We start from the raw sequence: 25,567 nt of genomic DNA, 5'->3' as shown, positions 1-25,567 counted from the left end.
GGGTTTTATTCTTCAAATCCAGAACGCAACTTTCTGCCCAAAAAGTGCGATTTCATAAAACAACAGGTCAGAACATGCGATTTTTGGGTTTTAAGGTTTCTCTCAAATCTATTTATGGGTTTTGCTGAGAGCTTTCTATTGGGTGTCTGACCTTTATCTCATCCCGCTCAGGCCTTGATCCATTTTTTTTTACTCGTCGAAGTCGAATTTAGCCTCCCTTAGGGCTTCTAGTACACTTTCGCCTTTCTAGGAGGAGTTTAGCTGAGTGAGAAGTCCACGTTTCTGCAGCACGTTCAGCCACATTTTCCATATCTATAACCTTTTGTCTCAAATCTGATAAGATAGGTTCCTACCATCCATAGTTTCGCACTCAAACTGGTTTGGTCATCCCCTTAGCGTCCCATCAGTTGCCATAGGTGTTTTGCCCATCTCCCTATATTTTTGCAACGATATTCCCCTCTGGTTTTTTGATGTTGCTGCACCACTTTCCAGTAGCTTAGAGTCACTTGATCCCAGCCACATCGCCATTCAGATCTCTTGACCATTTCAGTGTATTTTCCATTGGTTTCGCCACCTAGCAGTACAGTGTTTGTAAACCCAGTTTGGGTGGGGTTTAGTTAATTGATTTGCTGTTTATTTTCTATTATTTATTTCAGTTTATTTACAACAAGATTTTTTATATTTTACAAACACAATCTGTGCTTAATCAATTAATACACTTGCACACACAAGCACACCTTAAGCGAAGGGCGCTTGGTTTACACTGCCAAGCCAAGATTTAACATAATAAATTTATCTCACCGCATCAGAGACAGAAGATATATTGTTGATCCCCCTTCACCCTTTCCATGTTCCTCGTGTCCTTTCATCACTGAACCACCAAGGTGCCAGTCGCAGAGACCATTAGGCCTTCACCTCGAGTTTCCACTCGGGCATATTACTTCTCCCCATCGAGTTCGAGTTCATAGCCCTCCAAGTACCCATTCTGACTCTTCTCTTGATTCCTCATTTGATTCCGAACCTCCTTCACCGCATATCGTCACCATGTATGGACCCAGAGTAGGTGCAGGACCCCAATCTAGTGGTGCCTCCGGTGCTATACTAGTGGTCACATCAGGTAGAATAGTCTCAGAACCGTTCCGGTAACCCCCATGCTCCCCTTTATGGCTAGGTTAAGTCTACCGTATCTTAACCAGTTGATAAACGACCCCATACACCATGATTTTGGTTGTACCTCTATGCTGACTAAGCTTCCCTCAGACATCCCAAAGTTTGAGGGTATTGCTGGAAAGGATCCTACCAACCATGTCCGATCCTTCCACATGTGGTGTTCATCCAACTCCATAATCAATGACTCCATTTGTCTTCAGCTCTTCCAACTCACGCTCACTAGAGACACTACAAAATGGTATATAGACTAGCCCACCACCTCTCATTCTGTTTTCCCGATGCTTGCTAAAGTGTTCTTGTCCTATTTCCAGTTACCTCTCTAGTACGACACTAGTACAAAGATTTTGACCACATTCTGTCAATCCTCGCTACTTGCCTTTTTGGCCATGTTCAAGAGTGGTGTCGAAGGAGGAGCACATGTCGTGCCCCACCTTTCAAAGACCATGTTTATCTAGATTGTTTTCTCAAGAGCTTTTTATCCCCCCTCAGGAAAGATGTCAGGTCTCATTTTCCTTAGACCGAGAAAGAATCTCTCCAGAACACTTTGAAATATGATCTGATTTATGCTCAATCAAGTTATGTCTATACCATTATTCTAGATGTCCCTCGTCATGGCAGTGCAAATGCACCAAGGGCATCTCACGCCACTGACGGTATCATTGGATCCATTTCAAACTCTTCGCCATATTCTCAGCAGAGTTATGGCTACCCGTAAGGGGGGCACCAGTTCCTCTAACATTTATGCCCCTCCTGCTAGTAACACATTTCCAGGGCCTCTACCCATTTACCAAACTGTTGCTCCTTCTTATGTACAGCCTGGCACTCCAACCCCTCAAGAATTAGCGCCACAATCTCCCATGCATCCTCAGCCCCAACAGCCACCACCCCCTCAGGGTCAGGTGTTTGTGCATCAGAGTGATACCAATCCCCAAAATTTGAAGAAAAATAGTAAGGGGAAGGGTAACATGGGTAATCAATGTAACCAGCCTAGTGAACCCCAGGGGAACTAGCCTAACACAAACAACTAGCAACAGGGTGGCCAACCCAAGAAAAAAAAGACTATTCATATGAATAAGCCTTGTGCATGTTGTGGTGTACATGGCCACCATACACATGAGTGTCCCCTTTTACCCCAGATGCACCAACTAGGGGAAGCTCAAGCAGCTTCTCAAGGTCAACAATCACCTCAGAATCTTGCACCACCTCAAACAACTGTGCCCACAAATCCTTATCCTCATCAAGGATTTGTTGCTGCTCAACCTCAGTCAAGTCAAGAAACCCACCTCCCCCAACATTCTAGTCCCGGTGACTACCAGATTCTTATGATGAACTTTGATGAGATTAACCCCTCCCATATCAACCTACAAACTCGGTCGCATCAATATGACAGGCCCTCCACTTCGTCAGCTGTCGAGTCGAAAACCAAAGTTTCCACTAAGACTTATGGCACCCAATAGTCCTTTATAGATCCCTCAACCCAAAATTGAGGCCATTCCCAAGATCCCAAAGTGACCATTATGTCGTAATGTAGCTTCTAACAAAGCTGCCCATACATACAGTATAATAGATGAATTGGCGCAATCACCTGCCGCCATGTCGACATTGGAAGTACTCCAGTCATGCCCTTCCCAAAATAAAGTTCTACAAACTTCCTTGGGTGCAGTGGATCCTTCTTACGATTGTTTGATTATCTTCCCGGTTGATACATTAGAGCACCCCCCATTGCCTTCATCGGTTTCTTTCCAGATACCAGTTAGAATTCGTAATGCCATAATATCTAGATGAAATATTAATGAAGGCACATCCACCTGTGTGATGTCCATTGTTGTTTGGAAACAACTCAAGTCACCTGAGTTGTCCCCCTCCACCATCACCTTGCGTGCTTGGGATGGACACTCCTCCCAGCCCCTTGGCATGTACCGCAACTGTCCAGTGACCCTTGCATGCAAGATTGTTCATGTCGATATCAAAGTCATAGATTCCCCTTTGGATTACAACATCCTCTTAGGTCATAGTTACACATAGGCCATGTCAGTTGTTGCATTTGTGGTGTTCCACAAGATGTGCTTCCCCCATGAAGGGAAGATCATTACCATTGATTAGTTGACTTACTACGAGCATGCATCTTTGACCTCCCCCAACTCTATCATCTCGTCGGTATCCAATAAACAATTGTCCACTCCTTCTACTAGTGTCTCACCCGAAGTCTATAAAGATTCCACATTGTTAGGTGCCTTCCGTGGTCCTCCCCCTCCCATTTCTAAACCTACTTCCATGAGTGTTTGCATGTTATAAGTGTCACAAGCTACCCTTAAGCAGTCCAGTACACCTGATCAACGGTCAGCTCCCCAACATCCTGCTGTTGCTCTTCCAACTAAACCCTCTGGACTCACTCCCCCGAGACCTCCTTCGTTTGTGGGTGCCTCTCCTATGTTCCCTCCAGGAACTGTTCCTCCAGGTCTCAACCATCCAGGAGCTATTCCGCCAGGGCATTATCCTATCGGCCATATACCTTTCTTATTCCCCCCTCTGGGAGTTTTTTTTGTACCTGTCATGGCTTTGTTGGTCCTTCCTAACATGACTCTCGGGATCCCAGTATGGTACATCAATCCCCCTGCAAACATTCCGCCTGGTCAGCCCGATTCAGAAGGTCCCCATGATCCCTGCCACTTCTTTAGTACCATCACAACCTCAATAGGAACCAACTCTTATTGCGAAAGAAGTTAGACAAGGGGGAAAATCCAAAAATAAATATTTGAAGGACAAGGCTCCCCAAGCTCCTCCAGCCCCTAAGGCCCCAAAGCCTTGTGCTTTCTGTGAAGTTGTTGGGCATGCCACCAACAATTGTACTGAACTCCCTCAACTCAAACCTTTGGTTCAGGAAGCGTTCCGTGAGTCGAATATTATAGAAGTCCATGTTAACATACTGGTCCCACCTAAGAAACTCAAAACACTTCACATAAACCATCCTTGTGCCCTTTGTGATCTTTATGGTCACTATTCCCATTGTTGCCCTCATCTCGATGAGTTTCACGATTAGTTTGGGGCGATTCGTGAATACGAGGCCACTCGTAGTAGAGCCACTACTCCTCTACCTGCGGATTCTAGTACCACCAGCCAACCAGAACATGGAAACTCTATCCCCTCTATTGTGATCCCCTCCCCCGATGTCGAGATAACAGATAACATAAGCCCCATTCTTTACCTGTCATCATCCTTGAGTTCCTCACCAACAAACCTTCCTGTGGTTACTACGCACATTTCTATCGAACCTTTTTCAATAGAATCTGAGGTCTCAACATCAGTAGACCCTCCGTCTACCAACCCATCATCTGCCATCCAAGACGATGCATATGTGAACCTTATTCCTTAGGTTTATGCACCACGTAATGCCGCCCCTTCATGTAGTCAATCTACCCCTGATTACCCCTACCCTTAAGTAAGGGGGCATTTCTTTAGAGGATTTTGAAGGCCATTTCCTTCCTAATTCTCTCCATGCACTCTACCTCCATAAATGTTGCTCACAACACACCCCTTTGATTTGCATGTCTCTATTTTTTCCATAAAGTTAGGTAGATTGCATCATATCATCCATTGTCTTTTTCACCTTTCAGATGGATCCATCATTCACACCATATATTGACCATGTTGATGGTGCAAGTCGCTCCTCCCGGAATCTAGCCTCGATAGCCTAGGCCATTTTTACCCCCTTGCATACGTTAGTTCTTTCAAAAGGTGTGTGCATTGGATCTGCCACCAATAATCAGGGCGAAAATGATGTAGTGATAGGTTTGTTAGTCGATTCCCTCACTCATCGCATCCTTCATCGTCATGTTCGTTTAGATTCCTTGCTACTTGTCATGCAATTGAATGGTGTGTATCAAGTGCATAACCAAGTCCTATTTAGAAAATATTTATGAGTGAAGCTACTGGTACATGAATTTGAAACCATTACATTCATTCATGTGCCTAGAGCCCAAAATCACTATGTAGATACCATTGCAAACAACATTCTAGATTGGCATCTATCACATGTATACCACAAAACATAACCATACAAATGATGAACCATCATAGTCATACAAAATGCATAATCATATTATGTATCATAACAGTGTTTGGAGCCATATCTCTAAATACATCCAGTACACTGATAACACACTGGGGGGGCACATAGGCGCCTACATCTTGTTATCATCCTTTGGAGGATCTTGTGCCAAGTTGGGCCGAGATTCTTGAATCCCTTTTTCGAGCAGTCAGAACACAATGGCACTCCACAAACTCGTCCTGCTATGGGGAAGCATTCTCACCTTTGCATACTAGATCAATATCCCATGCTTGGGAGCATGATGGTCTTCCCCTAGCCATCTTTCTCAATTAAGTCTTCGCCTAGATCCCACTGGATCTAGGTATGGTCGATTATTCTCCCATTCCTTGGATAGTTTGTCCCACGGACCTCTTTGGTGAGCCATATGCACATCGTATATCGTAGATGTTTGATACCATATCTTCAAATACACTACTTTATGTCCACATAGTCCCCATGTCTGACTTCATGGATGAGGATGATTCTAGACCTCCTCTAGTAGTTCATTCTCGTTTTCCTCTTCCCTTAATTCTTCACTAGGAACCATTGTTCCAAGAATCATTAAGGCCATCTTTAGACAACTAAGGCCACTTTCCTAAAAGTTGTAGATCCCAATTTTGATGGTTAGTTTATCCACTACGATTTCCATAGCTCAATTTGATGAACCGTCAGCACCGTTGGAAAGCTCTCATTGAGCCCTATAATGGGTCTTATTTTTTTATGATTTGACACTTCACCCAGAAACCATTTTTCCAAGAAGGGTCACTTCGTTACCTCTCAAAGTCAAATTTCGTCATAAAGTGACACTTGTACTTTGAGGTTCACCTCCTCTTAATACTTGACATACCATATGTCAATTTTCATCATGAGTGACCATCATTTACTCATGTTCCCATGGTCCCCATCGGGCCTAGTCTATGTGGTAACATCATCGAGTCACCCTTGTTCCGAGCATTCGCGATGAGTCACCCTTGCATTCTTGGAGTCTATTTCATGTCCCATCATATCATGTTACAATATTCCATCCATATTTGCATACCTCCATCCTGTGTTTCCCATTTTGGCCTCCAGTCATACTACCCCCATCCCCTCTGGAGTTGAGTCAGTTGCTGCGAGGTCAACCATGCACTTTATGCTCTCACAAGGGTAGTCATCTATTTTTCCCTCAGTCCCCTTTTCCCCATTATCCCCGGTGTCAGTCCATCAATCACATTACTATTTTCTGTCATGCTTTAGTTGAGGATCCTCATTGCCTCATCTATCGTGGGTCCTATTCTGTCAACACCAACTTATTTATTCCATAAGAACGGCCTAGAGGGAGGTGTATCTCGGTTATAGCTTCCATTATTGTTAGGCACCTTGGATCGAGCAGAGGGTCTCATTATTGCCCTTTGACTTGGTCGTTTCATGTTCGTGATCCATACACTTGATGGTCCAGTGATGCAATAGATTGTACTAGTGATTCCCGGGTGTGTGTGAGATGTTTCAGACCTCATGAATGGGTGGCCCTTCAGGTAGCCCCCCACATGGCCAGATGCATACCTACTATGCTACAGCCTCAGATGCAGTTCCACAGAGTTGATGGGTTCGGTTCCTACCGATTGTAATGTCCATAGCATGCACGTCTCCTCCAAATGATCCATTCAGTTTTGCAGAGCCCTTCCTTGTACAACAGGGCTTCTTTGGTTCTTCTACCCTCCCTCCCACCCATTTTTGGAGGGAAGGGAATTCATATCTCATGTAATCAGATATTATTGTACTTAGTCCTGGCTCATGTTTTCACCAAGTGCATTATGTATATGGGACACATTGTATTATTTTCTAGCTTTGTTATGCCAGCGTGTCATGTACCATTCAACATGTACTTTATTACTCAGTTTCATATTTCTAGGTGAACCATTATTTTTGTACTAAGTTATCTTGGCGAGTATGGGTATGCCTCCCTCGCCTCATTGAGGTCTGGTACCACAATAAAAAAGAGACTTGCATTAGTCTTGCCCCCCTGTCACTATCCTCTCTCAGGTTCAGCTTCAATGGTCTCTCTCTCTCTCTCTCTCTCTCTCCCCTTGACTCCCCTGTGTTGTCTAGTGATTGTGTCTTTACAACGTACTTTATTCATACGTTTTGCTCCTAACGCTCGTACGTCGGGGGAAATCTGTTATCAACAAAAAATTGATCATCTAATGTAATTTACTAGATGGATCGAAGTACACGATGTAAAGCCAATTTTACCATAGTAAAATTGCTTTCACTGTGAGAAATTACCTAATAAACCACCTTTATTAAGTAATTTATAGTTAAACCCATGAAGAATAATTAAATAAACCACTATTTATTTGATTTTCTTCTAGGAATAATTAATTAAACCATTGTTTTATTATTATTCCTTGTTAAATTTGACCCAATCATGAAAAATAAATAGGTAAATCATTATTTATCTTATTTTTCTCTAAGAATAACTAATTAATCATTAATTAATTACTATTCTTTGTTAAATTTGACTAAATCCCTTAGGAATAATTAAATAAATCATTATTTGTTTATTATTCTTTAACTAATTCCTTGAGATGATAAATAAATCATTTATTTATTTATTATTTCTAAATAAAAGTTTAAATATTTTTTCCCTCCTAAACAAATATAATAAAATATTCCAAGTTGTTATTCCAAGAATGGGATCAATAATATTTTATTATTTCTCATTATTCGAGGACACAACAACACCAGCGCGGTGACACCAAAATCCTTGTAGAAAACTCGCTTCATGAAGATATTGGTAGCTAGGTGGGGGAACCGCTCGATGTCCCCCAAATCCCAATCTTCAAGCTTCAGATGTGGGATGCACGCCAAGCACGGACTTTCAAAACTTATATTTTCTGGCTGTAGGGTTGTGTTCAGGAGGAACTGTCCCTCATCTGGGTCCTTTGGGACCTTCACTTTGCCTTGCTGCAGAGGGATATACTTCGACAATTTTGAAATAGGGTCGACCCCGTCAATGTCAATATCCTTTGCGCCCTCCTTGGCCTCCAGGTCTACCACTTTGCCTTTCTCGTGTGCGGTTGGCTTTTATTTTCTCTAAGCCTATGTCGCTGCATGCTTCCTCGGTGACTCACGCACCGCCATCAGTTTATTTTGTTTATCCTTTTTATGCTTGGTAACCTCTCTCATCAGCTTAGGCTTTGGCCGAGGCAACCTCAGTGATTTAGTCACTACTGTGGGAACCTCCATACTCACGACCTTAGGGGTAGCTCCCTCAGAGGGGACAGTGCCCCCAGTACTGGCGGGCTCAACTAGTGCAGACATGAAGCTGTTAATAAGGTTCTAACTGGGCTCAGGATACTGATCAGACACAGAGCTTTCAAGCAAATTCTCAAAGGGTTCACGCAATAGACAACAAAACTCAGAAATTATTAGAATGCAAAAGTGTTTCTTGCTGGATGGCCACCTCTAATTTATAGGCAAATTTGAATTCAAATTCGATTGTTCCTCCAAAAATCCGCTCATAAATGCTAGGTTGGCAAAAGATTTCCAAATATTTCACACTTGATTTCATCCTTAAATTTCGGCCGACCTCTCATCTTAACCGTCTTCTGGCAAAGAAATCATGCACAGTGACTATAACAGTCACGTTTTGGCTACGCTGCACAGTCTCCACCCCTATAACACAACTCCCTTCGTGCTTCTGTTGGTATTGTGACATCCTCATGTTCTGTGCAAACCCCTCATCATGCAACTCTACAACCCAGGGAATGTAGTTTATAGTTTTGCATCTCCTTGCATATTCCTAGAGTGTTAAGACTGTGCTACCGTCATATAGTCATGTAGCCAGATTCCCAGTGTATGGCTTCAGTGAATTGCCATTTACCTTTCTCGGAAATGGATCTCCATTCAATTTCACAAGCTGAACTGCTCCACCATATATAATCTCTTTGATAACATACGGCCTCAACTAATGCATCTGAAATTTTCCTGGAAACTTATCAAACTTGCTGTTATATAATAAAACTGAATTGTTTACCTTGAAGGTGCACAGTTTTATGTGTCGATCATGCCATGCTTTTTCATGCTCCTTCTGAACTTGTTGATGAAATCCAACCAAGAATCTATCTTCCCCCAGCTCTTTCAGTTGCGTGAGCCGCTCTTCTAAGGTTCTGCAGTCCACCATTCCTATGAATGACGCTATGCATAGACTAGGCACAATATACTCCATAGGCATCACAGCCTCTACGCCATAGACCAATATAAATGGTGTCTAATCGGTGAGCTTCTTACAAGTAGTTCTATAGGCCCATAACACAGCTGGTATGCGCACATCCCAATCATTCCTATGCACACTGAAAACCTTTGTCTGGGCATTCTCCAATATCTTATTAAATTCTTTGATCGTTCGATTGGCCTAAGGGTGATATGGCATATTCTTCTGATGATAAACTTGGAATTCTTCTGTTAACGTGCTGATTGTTTCATTAAGGAAGTGCGTACCGCGATCACTCATCAAAATCTTTGGGAAACCGAACCTAGTCAGCACATATTCAAATAGGAACTTCACTATTGTTGCCCCTATACAGTCCTTTACAGGTTGTGCCTCCACCCATCTGGTCAAATACTTGGTCACGGTGATGATATACCACACACCTGTCTTCTTTCCTGGAGGCTGAATTGGTCCTACAAAATCAATTGCCCACTTTTCAAATGGCTATAATGAGGCAGCTCATCCCTCTGTGATGGACTGTTTCCCTCTTTGAGGGTTTTAACCACGTCAAAAATACTGGTGTATTGATTTGAGATCTGGTTGTGAGCGGTGTCCTTTTGGTGTTCCTTCTGAGGAACTTACCCTGTAAATTCCTACATGGTATCGGAGCTATTTGAGGGCCGCGTCCGTTGGTGATCCAAATCTGAAGCCGGTAGAACTGCATGCGGCTGTCGTTTCCTATATCTACTGTTTCTGACTGCTTTCGGGCTGAGAGGACTGCTCTGTTGTGTTCGGAGCATCTGTTGCAGTGAGGAACCCCTTTCGTTTCACGCGAAAAGGTTTCCGGTAGCCCTATCTGCGTCATTTTTAAGATCTAGAGGTATACAGTGTTTATCTGCAGTTTACTGTTATTATCTCTTTGGTTATTTTGGTTTCTGTTTATTTAGCCTTTTTTTATTACCGGATCTATACCTTTCATTTCTGCGTATGCTCTTTGCCCTGGGACTCTGTGCGATCTGGGCAAATCAGAAACAGAAAGGAAGTTTTTTTTCTCATGCATATGCTCTTTTCCCTGCACCTTAGTGTGATCTTGGAAAATTAGAAACATTGAGAAAAATATTTAGTGTCCGGCTAAAGCTAACTTCGAGCCGTAAGGTTTGTTTTTCTTTGCATATTTGTGTTGGGTTTTTTGTTTTTGTTTTGTAGGAAAAAAGAGCTTTCTCAAGGCAAGCACGCAACCCAAGGCCCCCCCCCCCCCCCCTCTCTCTCTCTCAAATTTTTTGTATAGCTCAATTGGTTCAAAGCTATTTTAAGAGAGTAGAGGTCTTGGGTTCAAATCTCCATTTTGTGGGGGCGTTTTTTTTTTTTCATTCCCGCACATTCGCGCACTTTGCCAGCAACTTCAACAAATTTTTTTCAAAAAGCCATAACTTCTTCATCCGGAAGCCTTTTTCAGAGCCATTTTTTTTAAAACAGCCTAATTTTTCGAGATCTATCCATTGGAACACTTACTTTCAGCATCTTCAGCTTCAGTTTTTTTAAAAATGGAAAGTCCATGCCAAGTCATTCTTGACAGCACTAACTACTTCCAATGGATATCCTACATGGAAGATTTACTTAGAAGTAAAGGTCTCTACAGAATAGCCACAGGCCAAGAGAAGAAACCAAAGGATGAAGATAAGGTCGCAAAATGGGAAAATAGACAAGATCAAGCACGTGGTTTGATAGGGATGTCTATTTCTCCTGATCTTAGATTCCATATTGCAGAACTTGATACTCCTCATGAAGCATTGGAACAAATCACTAAAGTTTTTGGGATTAAAAATAAAATTAGAGCCCATCAACTTGAAAATGAGTTGCTTACATTGGATCCTAATAATTTTTCTTGCATTGAAGATTTCTTGTCCAAATTCAAGACCCTTAGATATCTCTTGGAAGGTGTTAAGGTTAAGAAAGAAGATAGTAACCTTATTTATTCCATCCTTACTAAGTTGGGACCAATCTACTCTGTATTTGTTTCCACCTTCCATTCTACAAGGGAAGCTTTCATTTGTTAAGGAAAAGACTACAAGGCCCCTTCCTTTGACTCTTTTTGTGATTCTTTAATAAGAGAACAAGAAAAACTCTTACACCTTGGTCTTCTTAATCTTGGAAACTCTTCCAAGAAAGCGTTAGCCGCCCAGCAGCAACCAAATTCAAAGAATCCTAAGAAGTCATATCCTAAAAAGAATGGTCCTAAACCAAACAAGGGTCCTAAGCAAACTCAGCCTCAAAATGAAAGATCATTTCAGCAAAATGATAAGACCAATAAAAACAAATGGAAGAAGACTGATAGACATTGTAACTTTTGTAATCGAGATGGCCACTTAGAATCTAAATGCTTTAAGAAGATGGAAGCCTTGGAAGCCGCAATGAAGAAACATAACATCCATGTGGAGCATTCTTCAACTTCAACTTCAACTTCATCTTCAAGAATGGCACTTTCTGCATGTCGTTGTCAATCATCTCAGTCTGGTTATGCATTAAATGTATCTTCTTCTTCTCATTCTCATGAGTGGCTCATTGATTCTGGAGCCTCTTATCACATGGCCAAAAACAAAGCCATGTTTTCTTCTTTAAATGATTGTAACACCAAAAATATATATGTTGGTGATGATAGATCTCTTAATGTTGTAGGGACTGGAACTGTTCATCTAGACAATGGTCAGTTTAATGATGTATTATGTGTTCCAACCTTATCCTGCAACCTTCTATCTGTATATCAGATAACTCATTCAGGTGAAGGAAAAATTGTTGAATTTTCACCTCATGATGTTGTAATCAAGGATCTAAGAGATCCTAAACAGATTCTAGCTACTGGTATTGCTGATGATTCCACAAGGTTGTATAAGTTTCACAACTTTGGATCATCAAATCTTCCCTCAGTATTTGTTGCTCATAATGATGAAGTGAGCAAACTTTGGCATGAGCGATTTGGTCACTTAAACTATCGTTCCCTTCAGCATCTATGTAAAGAAAATATGGTGACAGGTCTTCCTATGGTATCTTGCAAAGATGGTGTTTGTTCCGGATGTGTACTCGGAAAACATCATCGGGACAGTTTTGAAAAACGTGCCTCTTGGCATGCCTCAGCCCCTTTACAGCTTGTGCACAGTGATTTATGTGGTCCACTTCCTGTTGCTTCATTCTCTGGCTGCAAGTATTTCTTAACTTTCATTGATGAATTTCTCCAGACGCACTTGGGTATACTTCTTAAAACTCAAGAGCGAAGTATTTAACACATTTTTTGCCTTCAAAGCCTTTGTTGAAAAACAATCTGGACATCAAATTCTTAAGCTAAGAACTGATAATGGTGGAGAATATGTTAAAAACACATTCATCAACTTTTGCACCGAAAATGGAATTCAAATGCAACATACTGTTCCATACACTCCACAACAAAATGGTGTAGCTGAAAGGAAAAATCGCACCTTAAAGGAAATGGCTAATTATATGCTGCAATCTAAAGGACTCAGTCTTAGTTTTTGGGCCGAAGCAATTAATTGTGCAAATTATATAATAAATCTCACTCCTACTAAGGTTCTAAAGAATATCACTCCAGAAGAAGCTTGGAGTTCCATTAAACCAGATGTAAGTCACTTTCATGTTTTTGGAAGTGAAGCATGGGCCCATATTCCAGATGAAAAGCATAAAGCTTTATAACCTAAGAGTGAGAAATGTACTTTTGTTGGATATTCTAAAGATGTAAAAGGTTATAGACTTATTCCATTTAAGACCAAAAATGTTATCATTAGAAGAGATGTAAAATTTGATGAAAATAAATCGACCTGCGAGCCTAGTCCGGCGGATGTGCCACCTCTTCCTATCTCTTCTACTTTTGAAAACATTTCTTCTTCAGATGATGAAAGTGAGGATGACAATCCTCCCCCATCTTCTCAGGATCCTCCTTCAGCTCCTCAACTTCCAAGATGGTTCCATGCTACTCGGGATGCAGCAGGTGATCTTGCCGGTGATCCTACAAATCAGCGACGTACACGTTCTCAGTTCGAGAGAGCCTCTTCTTTACTGGCTCAAGCTCCAGTAAATTATGATCCTGACACCTTTGCAGAAGCTTCAGGCCATCCAAATTGGGAAGCAGCTATGAATGAAGAATATCATTCATTATTGGCAAATGATACATGGGATCTTGTTCCTCTACCAAAGGGACGAAAACTTGTTAGATGCAAATGGTTTACAGAACCAAGTATGGACCAGATGGGAAAGTTGATAAACATAAAGCTTGTCTTGTTGCTAAGGGTTTTTCACAGGTTGAAGGCATTGACTACACTGAAACCTTCTCCCCTGTTGCCAAAATGAACTCTATCCGCCTTGTTCTTTCCCTTGCTGCCTCTTTCAAATGGGAAGTCCATCAGATGGATGTTAAATCTGCCTTCTTGCATGGGGACTTGCATGAAGAAATCTATATGGAACAACCCATTGGCTTCATAAAAACAGACTCCAGCCTTGTATGTCGACTTAAGAAATCCCTTTATGGTCTCAAGCAAGCTCCTCGGGCTTGGTATGCCAAAATGGATAGCTTTCTTTTAGAATCTGGCTTTTCTAGGTGTCATTCTGACAATACTGTCTACACCAAGAAAGTGGGCAACTCTCTTATCATCCTTGTTCTTTATGTTGATGATCTTATCCTTACTAGTAGTGATCCCAACCTTATAAACCATGTGAAGTCTAGCCTTAAAAGGAAATTTGAAATGACAGACTTAGGACACTTACACTATTTTCTCGGTCTTCAAGTCTTGCAATCCAAGGAGGGTATTTCCCTTTCCCAGTCCAAGTATGCTTGTGATATTCTCCGTCATTTTCACATGGAAGACTGTAAGCCAACCCCTTCTCCCTTTCAGTCTGGAGTCAAAATTTCAGTCTCTTGTACTTCTCCTGAAGTTGATGCTAACTTATACCATCAACTTGTAGGAAAACTCTTGTATTTAACCCATACTCGTCCTGACCTTTCCTTTGATGTTGGCCTTGTTGCTCGTTTTATGCAAAACCCCCGTGAAAGTCATTGGAAAGCAGCTAAAAGAATACTTCATTATGTTCGAGGTACAGTACAGTTTGGGATTCATTACAGTGCCAAAGCAGCTCCTCTATTAGTTGGTTTCACTGATTCTGATTGGGCTGGTGACCCTGATGATCGGAAGTCTACTGCCGGTTATGTCTTCACTCTTGGTTCAGGACCTATTACATGGGCTTGTAAGAAACAGGCTGCCATTTCTCTTTCGTCAGCAGAAGCAGAGTATCGTGGTGCCGTGGAAGCTAGTAAGGTAGTAAGCATGGAGGGATCCATTTCTTCAGACTACTTATCCTGACTCCTTGAGGTAGAAGCCTCAGCAAAGATTTTTTTTTATTCCATGAAGGTTTCTTTCATGTAAATCAAAGCCAAACTCCTTTTCTGGAGCTTTGCAGACCCATTTTCTTTCCCTTATCCTGGCTAGTCTTCATTCCACTTCGCAGCATGATATTCACATTAGACCCTCTTCGCGAGGTTTAGCCCTCATCATCTGCAGGTTCTGGGTAGGCTGCTACGGCTGTGTCCCTTTTTCGTACATCTTAGCTATTAATATAGGGTAGTCTTATGTCGCGTGGTCAAATTGAGTACATTATCGATATGACAGGAGCATCAAGTTCATACATTCTCATGCGTAGTGTCCTAGTCCTCCACAATTGTAGCAAATAACTTGTCCCCAACCTCTCGCAGGCCCTCCTCTGCCTCGGCCTCATCTGTGCACCAGATATCCTCCTCATACTCCCCCGGTGCCTTGATCCAGAGGCCGAGTTTCTGTCTGCAACTAATACGTGGGCGTTCTCTCCACCATTAGCTCATAACTATGACAATTGCACTCATCATGACCTACTGATTTGCAGAAGTTGCAGAAGAGTTGTTACGGTGTCTGTAAAAATTTCTGCAGCAAGTGACAATTGTCTGTCACATGTTTTCCAGCTATCTAACATATAACACACTACTGCGCGGGCCCTGTACTTGGCCCTGCTTTAACTTTCAGCCTTAGAGGCATTGACCCTCCTCCTACAACATAATTCGCGAAGATAGGGCAATGACCTTTATCATGCCCTTGACTCTTACATTTCAAACACCAAACTTCTTCGCACACCTCAGGCCGACCCACTCTATCTTTCTTCAGACTTTCGAATTCTAGGAAAAGATTTTGCAACTCCACGTGAATCTGCTGAACTCCCAAAGTAACATTTTGAATGGGTGTCTCATGTATTCTCATCGCAATTTCCAGTGCTTCTGCCTGGGTCCCCATCTTTTGATGTGATAAAGCAACCCTTAGATAAGGCAAGAGTGAAGCCACAAACCATTCACGGTGCTGCCCATCCATAAGATTCATGTTAGCCTCGCGGATCTTACATTTCAATCTCTGATCCAGCTCCTAGGGTGTCTCACTAGGCTTCATCATGATTTCCTTTGAATCCCACGATTGATTGTGCTTCAAACTTACAATTCCTTATTCAGCGCAGTTTGAATTTCTACCAACGTTGTTGTTAGGTTATCGATGTAGTACTTGATCTACCACGTTAGTGCGTGATCCTGTAAAGCAGTAACCAACGTTGCTTTCTTCATCTAATCATTTGTAATGTTCTGGACTTGCCACACAACCTTCGCAGCGAACCAAAACTAGTCTAGGTCCTCATTTCCCAAGCCCTTGAAAACGGGGAACTTTACTATATTTTCCATTTTGAACAGTGGTGGAGGTGGTGGCAGTGTGGGTGGATGGAGGTGAAGATGGAGGTGATGTGGGTGGATGGGGTATTCACAGGAACCCTTGCCTTATTAACTAGACAATTCTCTATGGCGAAGCCTATGCTGCTCCTTCGTCGTCACTCAGAGGAGGCTCAATCAACGGGTTATATTCAGGACTTGTTCTCCTTCTATCCTTGAATAAATTTCCACTTCGCGTAGCTCCAAACATCAAGGTAATTGCATAACATTCTTTTCACACAAGAGAATTTTAATCCAAGTATTCAAAGATCTCAAATACTTACCTCGCGGTCCCTTGAATAAGCATCGCTCTGCTTCATTGTAGTTGACTGAGGTATTGACCACAAAATCTGTCACAAATCCTCCTAAGATGCTATCAAGCTAGTGATCAATAGCGCACGCGATCTTATCTTCATAGGCTTCCAATCTGCGCACTAGCTCTGGGGTCCACATTATTGGACCGTTAAACCTCCACCTTCCCTAGCCGTATGCCAATTTGGCAATCCACTCATATAGCTCAATCGGGAAGGAACAAAAGAAAATTTCATGTATCTCTATGTAATGATACCTGTCCAACCACTATTCTTTCATCAATTATGGATTTCTGTTTTCTTTCGCTGCGAATTTGTGGATATTTCTATCCAACCACTCCTCAATTTCTTTCTTTGTTGAATTCCAGTGATGCGACATCACACATCTCTTTATGTAGATCCTAGTCCTAGAAACAGAACCATTTTTTGGCTTAGTGGGTCTTGACCTAGGTTCAGAGTTAATTTTTCCAAACAAATCCCTACACTACTGGCCCTTTCGACAGCAACCCATGGATCACAGACTAAAGTCTCACTCGAAGTAGTATGCAGGGATGCTGGAACCAAGTTTCCACACCCAAAGGTGGCTATGATGTCGTTTTATAACCCTAATCTACCTTCATGCAGATCGATAAGCCTTTAGGGCTTATCCATATAACTTCCTTTTACTAGCCTTTAGACCTTCGCGAAGGTCTACGACTGTCTTTCGCGAACCTTAAACAGGCGAATCAACTACTTACGTGCCTCTGTAATTATCCTTATTTTCTGTATTTACCCAGATCGGCTTAAGTATCTGATAAATTTAACATGCATTAAGATATTCTTCGTGTAAATAGATATTATTACTTGCGTTCTTATAACAATGTAAAAAATGCATAATCGTGCATCAATACAATATTAAACCATGACCCTATTATTCATCACAACATAAACGCATTCATTCATAACAGCACTAAATGGACAAAACACAGATATTTCTGGAATAATCCCTTTATTGATAATTTAGTTCTGCTTACAGACTCAAGACTACCCTGCACACTCAGTTGCAGGGGTCCACACACTCATTTGCGGACTCTACTCTAGGCCTCTACGCACTTAGCTACAGAGCCTCTCTTCTACTCTAAGACTCTTTTCTCTTTGCTTTTACTGACCAATTACATTCATTGATCTCTCCCTTTCATCTGCCCTAGGGTCTCTAAGACTCATTTTTATACAATCCCATGGTCTGTGGACCATGGGTTGATCTACTAAAGCCAACACAACTTACATAAAAGAAGGGAAAAACCCTTTATGACACTTTACTATCTATGCACTCTGTGGCCACAACTTGCAAAGACTTTACACATTACATAACAAAAAATTGGGATGTCTCCCCCAAAACTTGGACTTTGGCCCCAGAATTGACCCTAAGGGACCCTATCCAACCACCTAGTAAGAGTAATGAGCCCTAGAATTCTATCAATCTGCACGAAGGCAGATCCAAGGTGCTAGAAAACATCACACTAGTCTTCGGGTGAAGAAACTTGATTCTTGCATCCCCCAATACTGCTTCGGGTGAGACTACAACCTGTGTTATGCAAGTTGTTGTCGAAATGGACATCAGTATAGGGTTTTGTTGGTTGGCGCAACTAACTGTGAACCTAGGTCTGGACCCCCTAGGACAACAAATTGTTCCATTGCTAGGACTAGGATCTACTTAAAGAGATGTGTGATGTCACAACATTGGAATCTGACTAAGAAAGAGATTGAAAGTGGTTAGATCGGAAGATTCACGAGTTCGCGGCTCAAGAAAATAGGAATCTGCGCCTGTCGAAGGAGGATTGGTACATGAAATCTTCTTCTGCACTTTCCCAATTTAACTATACATGTGGTTAACTAAACTGACAGACAATAAAGGAAGGAAGAAGCTTGATAGTCCTATAGTGTGCACTCTAGAATTGGTGCGATGACTAGAAGCCTCTAAAAACAATATCACGCGGGCTGTCGATCATTGGCTTGATTGAATTATTGGAGGATTTGTTACGGAATTTGCAGTTGACACCTCAGTCAGCTATAGAGAATATTATTCAAGGGACTGCAAGGTAAGTATTTAAGGTCATTGAATACTCGGATTAAAATGCTATTATGTGAAAATTGGGTAATGTCATTACCTTGATGTTCATAGCTATGCGAAGTGGAATATTCTTTAGAAATCGTCAAAACTCAAGACGAGAGTGTAGCCCATTGATTGGACCTCCTTCAAGTGATGATGAAGGGGCGGTGCAGACAACGCCATGAAGTGTTGTTCAGCTAATAACTCAAGGTATTCCTAGAATACATCATCCATCCACTCCACCTCCACCTTCACCTCCAGCGCATACACATTCATCCATACCTCCACCTCCACCACCATGATTCAACATGGTGAACACAATAAAGATGTCGATCTTCAAGGGCATAGGAAGTGAAGATCCGGAGCAGTTTTGGTTTGTTGCGAACGTTGTATGGACAATGCAGAAAATCATTGATGATAATATAAAGAAGGCACAGTTGGTTACCACCTTGTAAGATCATGCACTAACCTGGTACAGTGAGTATTATGCTGACAATCTTCATGCATCGCTAGAAAAAACTCAGACGACTTTGAACAAAGAGTTTAGTAAGCCTAAATCTGACTCACAGTTGGTTATTGAATTTAAAGAGATCATGATGAAGGTTAAGGAGATGCCTTGGGACTTTGATTAGAGGTTGAAGTGCCACATTAGACAAGCTAACATGCAGATCTCAGATAGCCAACATCACAATTGGTTTATCGCATCACTTTTGCCCCATTTGAAAATTTCTTTGTCACAACAAAAGATAGCAACATAGGAAAAAGACTTGGTGATTGCGATGAGGCTACATGCATCACGTATTCAGGATATGAACCTAAGGTTGCAACAGATCTACTCATAGTTAGCATGCCTACACCTATAATTATAGAGTTTGAAGAAGGACAAGGAGACTAAGCCAGACGTGCATGCAGAAGATTGGTGTTTGAAGTGCAAGGGCCATAGGCATGATAAAGATAATTTACCTGTGCACGCGAATTGTATTATAGGTGGGGGGGGAATTCCCTTGAAGCTAGAGGCTATAGCAGAGCTGATCATGGGGGCTATACTATGGTGTGCCATTTGTAAAGTCACTGGACAACATGCGAAGGATAACTGCCACTTGCTTTAGAAGTTTTTTCAAACACCTCAGTAGTTGCTCTATAATTTATGCAAATCTATGGGCCGCGATGAGTGCCACTGTTGAAGCTATGAGCTGATGATGGAAAGAACCCATAATTACCATATGCAAGTAGAAATTCAACCCCCAGATCAAGGCACATGAGGAGCATGCGAAGGTTTTCAGGGTCAAGTATGAGGCTGAGGAGGAGGACCTAGTAGAGGTCGCGGTCAGATTATCTGCTACAACTGTGGACTGTCGGGGCACTTTGCATGAGATTGCCTGAATCCTACACACCCTTTGTGTCAATACTACAAACAGTTCGACCATGCCATAGAAGAATGTCCGGTGTTAATAGCTAAGATGAAAGAGAAGAAACTGCAACCTCAATAGCCTACGCAAAATTTACAAATGATGAGGGCTGAGCCCCGTGAGGAGGATCAGAGCATTAATATTGTGCTAAGAAGCAATACGATGACTGGTGCCAATAAGGGTAAGAAGCCTGAAGAAGATGGATGGGTGCGCAAAGATCCAGAGAAGGAATTTGGCTTTGATCTTAATCGCGCTAAGGAAACATTCATGGAAGCCAAGAAGAGCTTCGCTGAGGCCTACACCTCAGGAAGCTAGGACAAGATGCAAGAAACTAGTGTGCCATCAGAGGTTGATCCTTCTGCATTCACCACCTTTTTGGACACCTTCATAAAGTTATTGCACAACAGGAAGGTTGTGGAAGGATTGTAGGACCTAATAGACAAGTGCACCAATAAGGAAAATACTCCTTCGGATTAGCGCGCGATCAGAAAAATCGGTAAGCATAAGGCACACACGGGGCGAGAGATGCATCTAACAGTACAAATAGGCGATTATGAAATGGACCAGGTCATCTTGGACCTGGGTTCCAATGGGAATTTTCTATTGAAACAAACATGGGAAAGGATGGGAAGATGTGTGCTACAGTGGTCTCCACTCGGGATGATGAATCAACAGAAGATCATCCCCATGGGACACTTATATGGAGTAACGGTTGATATTGATTGTGCAAGTGCATTAGCAGACTTTGAAGTTATAGAAATTGTCAATGAAAGTAATCCCTACCCTGCGCTATAGGGAATCTACTGGGCTATTGATATGAACAAGGTCATTAATCGGAAGAAGAGGACAATGTCGTTTGAAAGAAAGTAACTTAGGGCTATAGTGCCACTGGATCCTACCGAAGGGGTGTGTTGTACTGAACCAGTTCGCGATTATGTGGAAAGTGACGATGAGCTAGATCAAATCTACAAAATAATAGTGCAAGATTAGGATTGGATCAATCTGGTGGCAGATGGATGGATTGCATGGGATCAAGAGATCTCCTACACTTCTGATTCAGACGAGGAACTAGAACATTGGTAGAATCACTTACATGAAGTTTCTACATTGTGATGCAATATGATGATAAAGTCGTTGCGTTGTGTTTCGTCAGAGGTAAGAAATTTACCTTATTACGATTGTTTGACCGACGTCAATATGTTTTTAGATGAATTTGAGCGTGAAATCCCTGAGGACCACCGCTTTCAAGCATTGGAGTTGGTGTTGCGCACTATGCCCGAACAATGGTGGGGTACGCATAAGGATAGTTTTGTTGGATGGTGGGATTACAAGAGAATGAGGAAGCTATGGTTTGGGCATGCTAATACCAAAATGATTGAGAAGTATAATGGAAAGGATGATCCGCGCGATCACCTGGAAAAATGGACTAAGGTGTGGGGGATAGAACCGCAGCCAGAATGGGTACACATATTTTATCATACCTTGGATACAATCCCCATGAACTGGTACCTTGAAACAAAGCTTCGCCACGATACTGAAGAATGGGATATATTGAAGGAAGGATTATGATTGACCTTCAACTTCGAGGATGGATTTGAAAGCATTGATGAAGCACTGCAAGAAATTAAAGCAGTTATCTTCAAAACACCAAAGGAACCTATGGAATGGACCTAGCTGGACTAGAGCACCTAGTTGCGCCATGCATTGGAATGCTATAATGTAACCGCTGAAGAGGTGGAGGAAGACCTGAGGAATATCAATAGCTGGAGATAGAAGGGCATCGCCAAGTCGAAGGCCCACAAGTAGAGAACCCAAACATATCCATACCTTTGAAAACAAAGTAGGTAAATATTGGCACTTAAGAGGAACCAAAGTTTGCGAAGATTGGAGACGATTGGGATGACGCTACAGTAGACAAATTTTCTGAATTACTTCGTGAATACTAGGATCTCTTCCCCACTAAATTTTCGGATTTAAAGGGCATAATTGGTGATTTGGGCATTATGATGATCACATTGAAGTTGAACACGAAGCCTGTTAAATAGAGGCCTTATCACCTCAATCTTAAGTATAAGGAAAAGGTTTGCCAAGAGTTCGATAAAATGTTGGAGGCAGGCATCATAGAGCCTATTGAAGAGTCTGATTGGGTGAGCCCGATGGTGGTCCTAGAGAAGAAGCAAAAGGGAAAAATAAGGATTTGCGTAGATATGTGGAAGCTTAATGATGCATATGTTCATGATTCATTTCCAACACCATTTATAGATGAATTGTTAGAAAATGTCAGAGGGCAAGAGGCCTATTCCTTCACTGACAGATTTTATGGGTATCATCAAATTAAGGTTTCCCCAGAGGATAGAAGCAAAACCACTTTCGCAACAGAGTGGGGTTTCTTTCAATACATTATTATTCTATTTGGATTGAAGAACACACCTGCAATATTTTCCCATGTAATCATAACAACGTTCAGAGAATTCATTCATACGTTCCTGGAAGTGTACTTTGATGACCGGGTGGTGTTTGGATTGGTGAAGTGCCATGTAGCAAGTTTGTATCTTATGTTGGATACATGTCGAAGATACCAGATAGCGTTGAATTTGAAAAAATGTATCTTCTGTGTCCCTTTTGCATCTTGCTAGGTCATGTTGTGTGTAAACAAGAATTGATGGTTGACCCTGCAAAATTGTGTTTATTGTGAAATTGGGGGCCCCTAGGAATGTCAAGCATATGCAGATGACACTAGGACACATGAGATACTATAGAAAATTCATCAAAGCTTATGCTCAAATTACCATGCCCATGGAGAAACACTAAAGAAGGATACAACATTCAGCTAGGATGAAGAATGTCAACACAACTTAGATATGTTAAAAGAAAAGATGGTAACTGCACCAATCTTGGTGTTTCCCAATTGGAAAAAGGAGTTTCAAGTACATGTGGATGCTTCTTGCATTGTGTTGAGAGCAATGCTAACTCAGGTAGGTGAAGGAGGAATGGACCACCCTATAGCCTTTGCAAGAAGAAAGCTATCAAAGGCCAAGAAAATTTATTCAAAAACTGAGCATGAGGGGTTAGCCATGCTCTACGCGCTACAAAATTTAAGACATTATCTATTAGAAGGGAATTTCAAGATGTTTACAGATCATTCTGTCTTAAAATACCTAGTCAACAAGCCTGTGTTGGGAGGAAATATTTGCAGATGGTTGTTATTATTTCAAGAGTATGACTTTGAAGTCATTGTGAAGCTGGGGAGGTTGAATGTTGGACTTGACCATCTATCGCGAATTGAAATAGGCAAAGAACCCAACAACTTGGAGGAAGGGTTTCCCGATGCACAACTCTTTCAAGTGCTTGTAGCTGATAACCATTTTGCTGATATTATTCACTTCTTAATTACAGGGATGACGCATGAAGGATATACAAGTAAGCAAAAGAAAGAATTAGTAGTGCCCATAGCTGATTTTTTAGTCATTGCGGGACATTTGTACAAAATGGAGGCATATGAGATATTGTGGAGATATGTGCCAAACTTCAAGCATGATAGTATCCTCGCTGAGGCTCATGGAGGAGCTGTGGGAGGCCATTATGCAGGAAAAGCCACCATGCAAAAGATTTTTCTTGCAGATTTATGGTGGCCAATGTTACACAAGGATTCCAAAGCACACTGCAAGGAATGCGAGGCATGTTAAAGGACTAGAAAACTGTCACGAAGGGATGAGCTACCGCTACATCCTTAGTTGTCTTTATAGGGATTTCAGAAGTGGGCAATTGATTTTATCAGACCAATTCAGCCCCCTGGGAAGAAAACGAGCGCACGCTACATTATCACTGCGATGGAATATTTAACTAGATGGGCAGACGCACGACTAGTAAAGGATTGTACAGAGGCTACGGCAGAAAAGTTCTTGTTTGAACATGTCTTAACGAGGTTTGGATGCCCTAAGGTATTGATGAGTGACAAGGGTACACACTTTCTGAATGAAACGATTAGTGCGTTGACACAGGAATTCTCGGTCTACCATCAGAAGAGTACACCATATCACCCACAAGCAAATGGGACAATCAAAGCTTTTAATTTTTTTTTGGAGAATGTGCTGACAAAGATTTCTAATGCACAGCAAAATGATTTGGATTTGCGTGTACTTGCAGTGCTATAGGCCTATAGGACAACCTGTAAGAATATGACCAGACAAACACCGTCCACTTAATCTATGGGGTCTAAGCGATAATGCCTATGGAATACATTGTGCTGAGTCTGTGCATAGCAGCTTTGATGGATATGGGGATCGCGAGACCTTGGAAGAATGGCTCACACAATTCATGGAGCTAGAGGAGGACCGATTTTTGGTAGGATTCCACCAACAAGTATGGAAGGAACGCGAAAAATCATGGCATGATCGCCATATCAAGCTTCGCGCATTCAAGGTAAATGATCTTGTGTTGTTATATGATAGTAAGTTCACTAAATTTCTGGGTAAATTCCATATTCATTGGTTAGGACCATATATTTTCAAGGAAATTATGGATGGCGACGTAGTTCATCTTGTGAAGCTGAATGAGGAGCCCTTCCCGGGAAAAGTGAATGGGAGTAGACTAAAGTTATATACCTGGGGTCCTGCGCAAGGACTATATGGCAGCAAGACAATCTTAGTGCTCCAGGAGTTGTAAGGGAGAACGGGACTATAAACTACACTACCCTGTTTGGAGGACTAGGTAGCGAGCACACTGCGTGAAGATTGATGAGGATGCACCAGATGAAACTGCGCTCAGGATGTTGTGCGAGAGGGAACTGTACTGCACAACCCAGCAATAAAATGACTGTTGGATCTACTATTAATGATGGGACAACCAAAAAGCGGTTAAGAGGAGAAGGGAGGTGGAAATTAAGAAAAAAATCCTTGAAGATCTGTTGCCAAAGCAGCATTTATTATCAGAATTTGGGGGGAACAGTCAGATTTGAATTCAAATGCCCCTATAAATTGAGCATGCTGGTCCAGTAGAGAACACTTTTCATTCTAATAATTGTTGGAGACTTTTGCTATCTAACGTATATGAGCCGAGCATTCTGGGAAGAATTTCTATCGCTCGTGAACTATTCTCCAGTAGCTCGAGAGCTATTTATGGAAAGAATGACTGCCACTAACCTCACTGAAGCCCTGAGTTTAGGTGTTGTTGTTTCTAACGCGCGAGGACCAGAAGTTACAAGTATGGAAGCTCCGGCCTCTCTGCCTATGGTGCCAGGATCGCCTCAGCTAAAGCCCACCACTGGAAAAGAAAAAAAACCATTGCAAAGGCAAAGAACTCCATAAAGGACAAACAGAAGAGGCTGGTGTTGGTGTGAATGTCTCTGAGAAAGAATCCAGAGGTGCACCACAAGGTGCAAAAGGGTAAACAAGTGGAGCAAGTAGTGGACCTAGAAGAGGAATAATTCTAGGGTATTAAGGATGTCGATGCTGAGGGGGTAGAGCCTATGACAAGGCTGCCTGAGTATATCCCTCTGTGGAAGGGAAAAACTAAAGTAACGAAGGATCCTAATT

The 25,567-nt window shown here is 41.9% G+C and overlaps 1 protein-coding gene across 1 annotated transcript in view; it reads left to right on the top strand.

Moving 5' to 3' along the window:
- LOC149210104 (uncharacterized) overlaps positions 1–23,719 on the top strand; it is a 110,906-nt gene extending 87,187 nt beyond the window's left edge. The window contains exon 4 of the mRNA XM_089398871.1: positions 23,430–23,719. Coding sequence (XP_089254997.1) covers positions 23,430–23,719 — 290 coding nt within the window. The remainder of the gene's footprint in view (positions 1–23,429) is intronic.
- Positions 23,720–25,567: the final 1,848 nt, after the last annotated feature.

This window comes from Pinus tabuliformis, chromosome 1_2 (assembly GCF_031772625.1).
Source record: "Pinus tabuliformis cultivar Carrire ecotype Pingquan chromosome 1_2, CPIR1, whole genome shotgun sequence".
Lineage (NCBI taxonomy): Eukaryota > Viridiplantae > Streptophyta > Pinopsida > Pinales > Pinaceae > Pinus > Pinus tabuliformis.
This window is presented reverse-complemented; position numbering and strand designations above follow the sequence as displayed.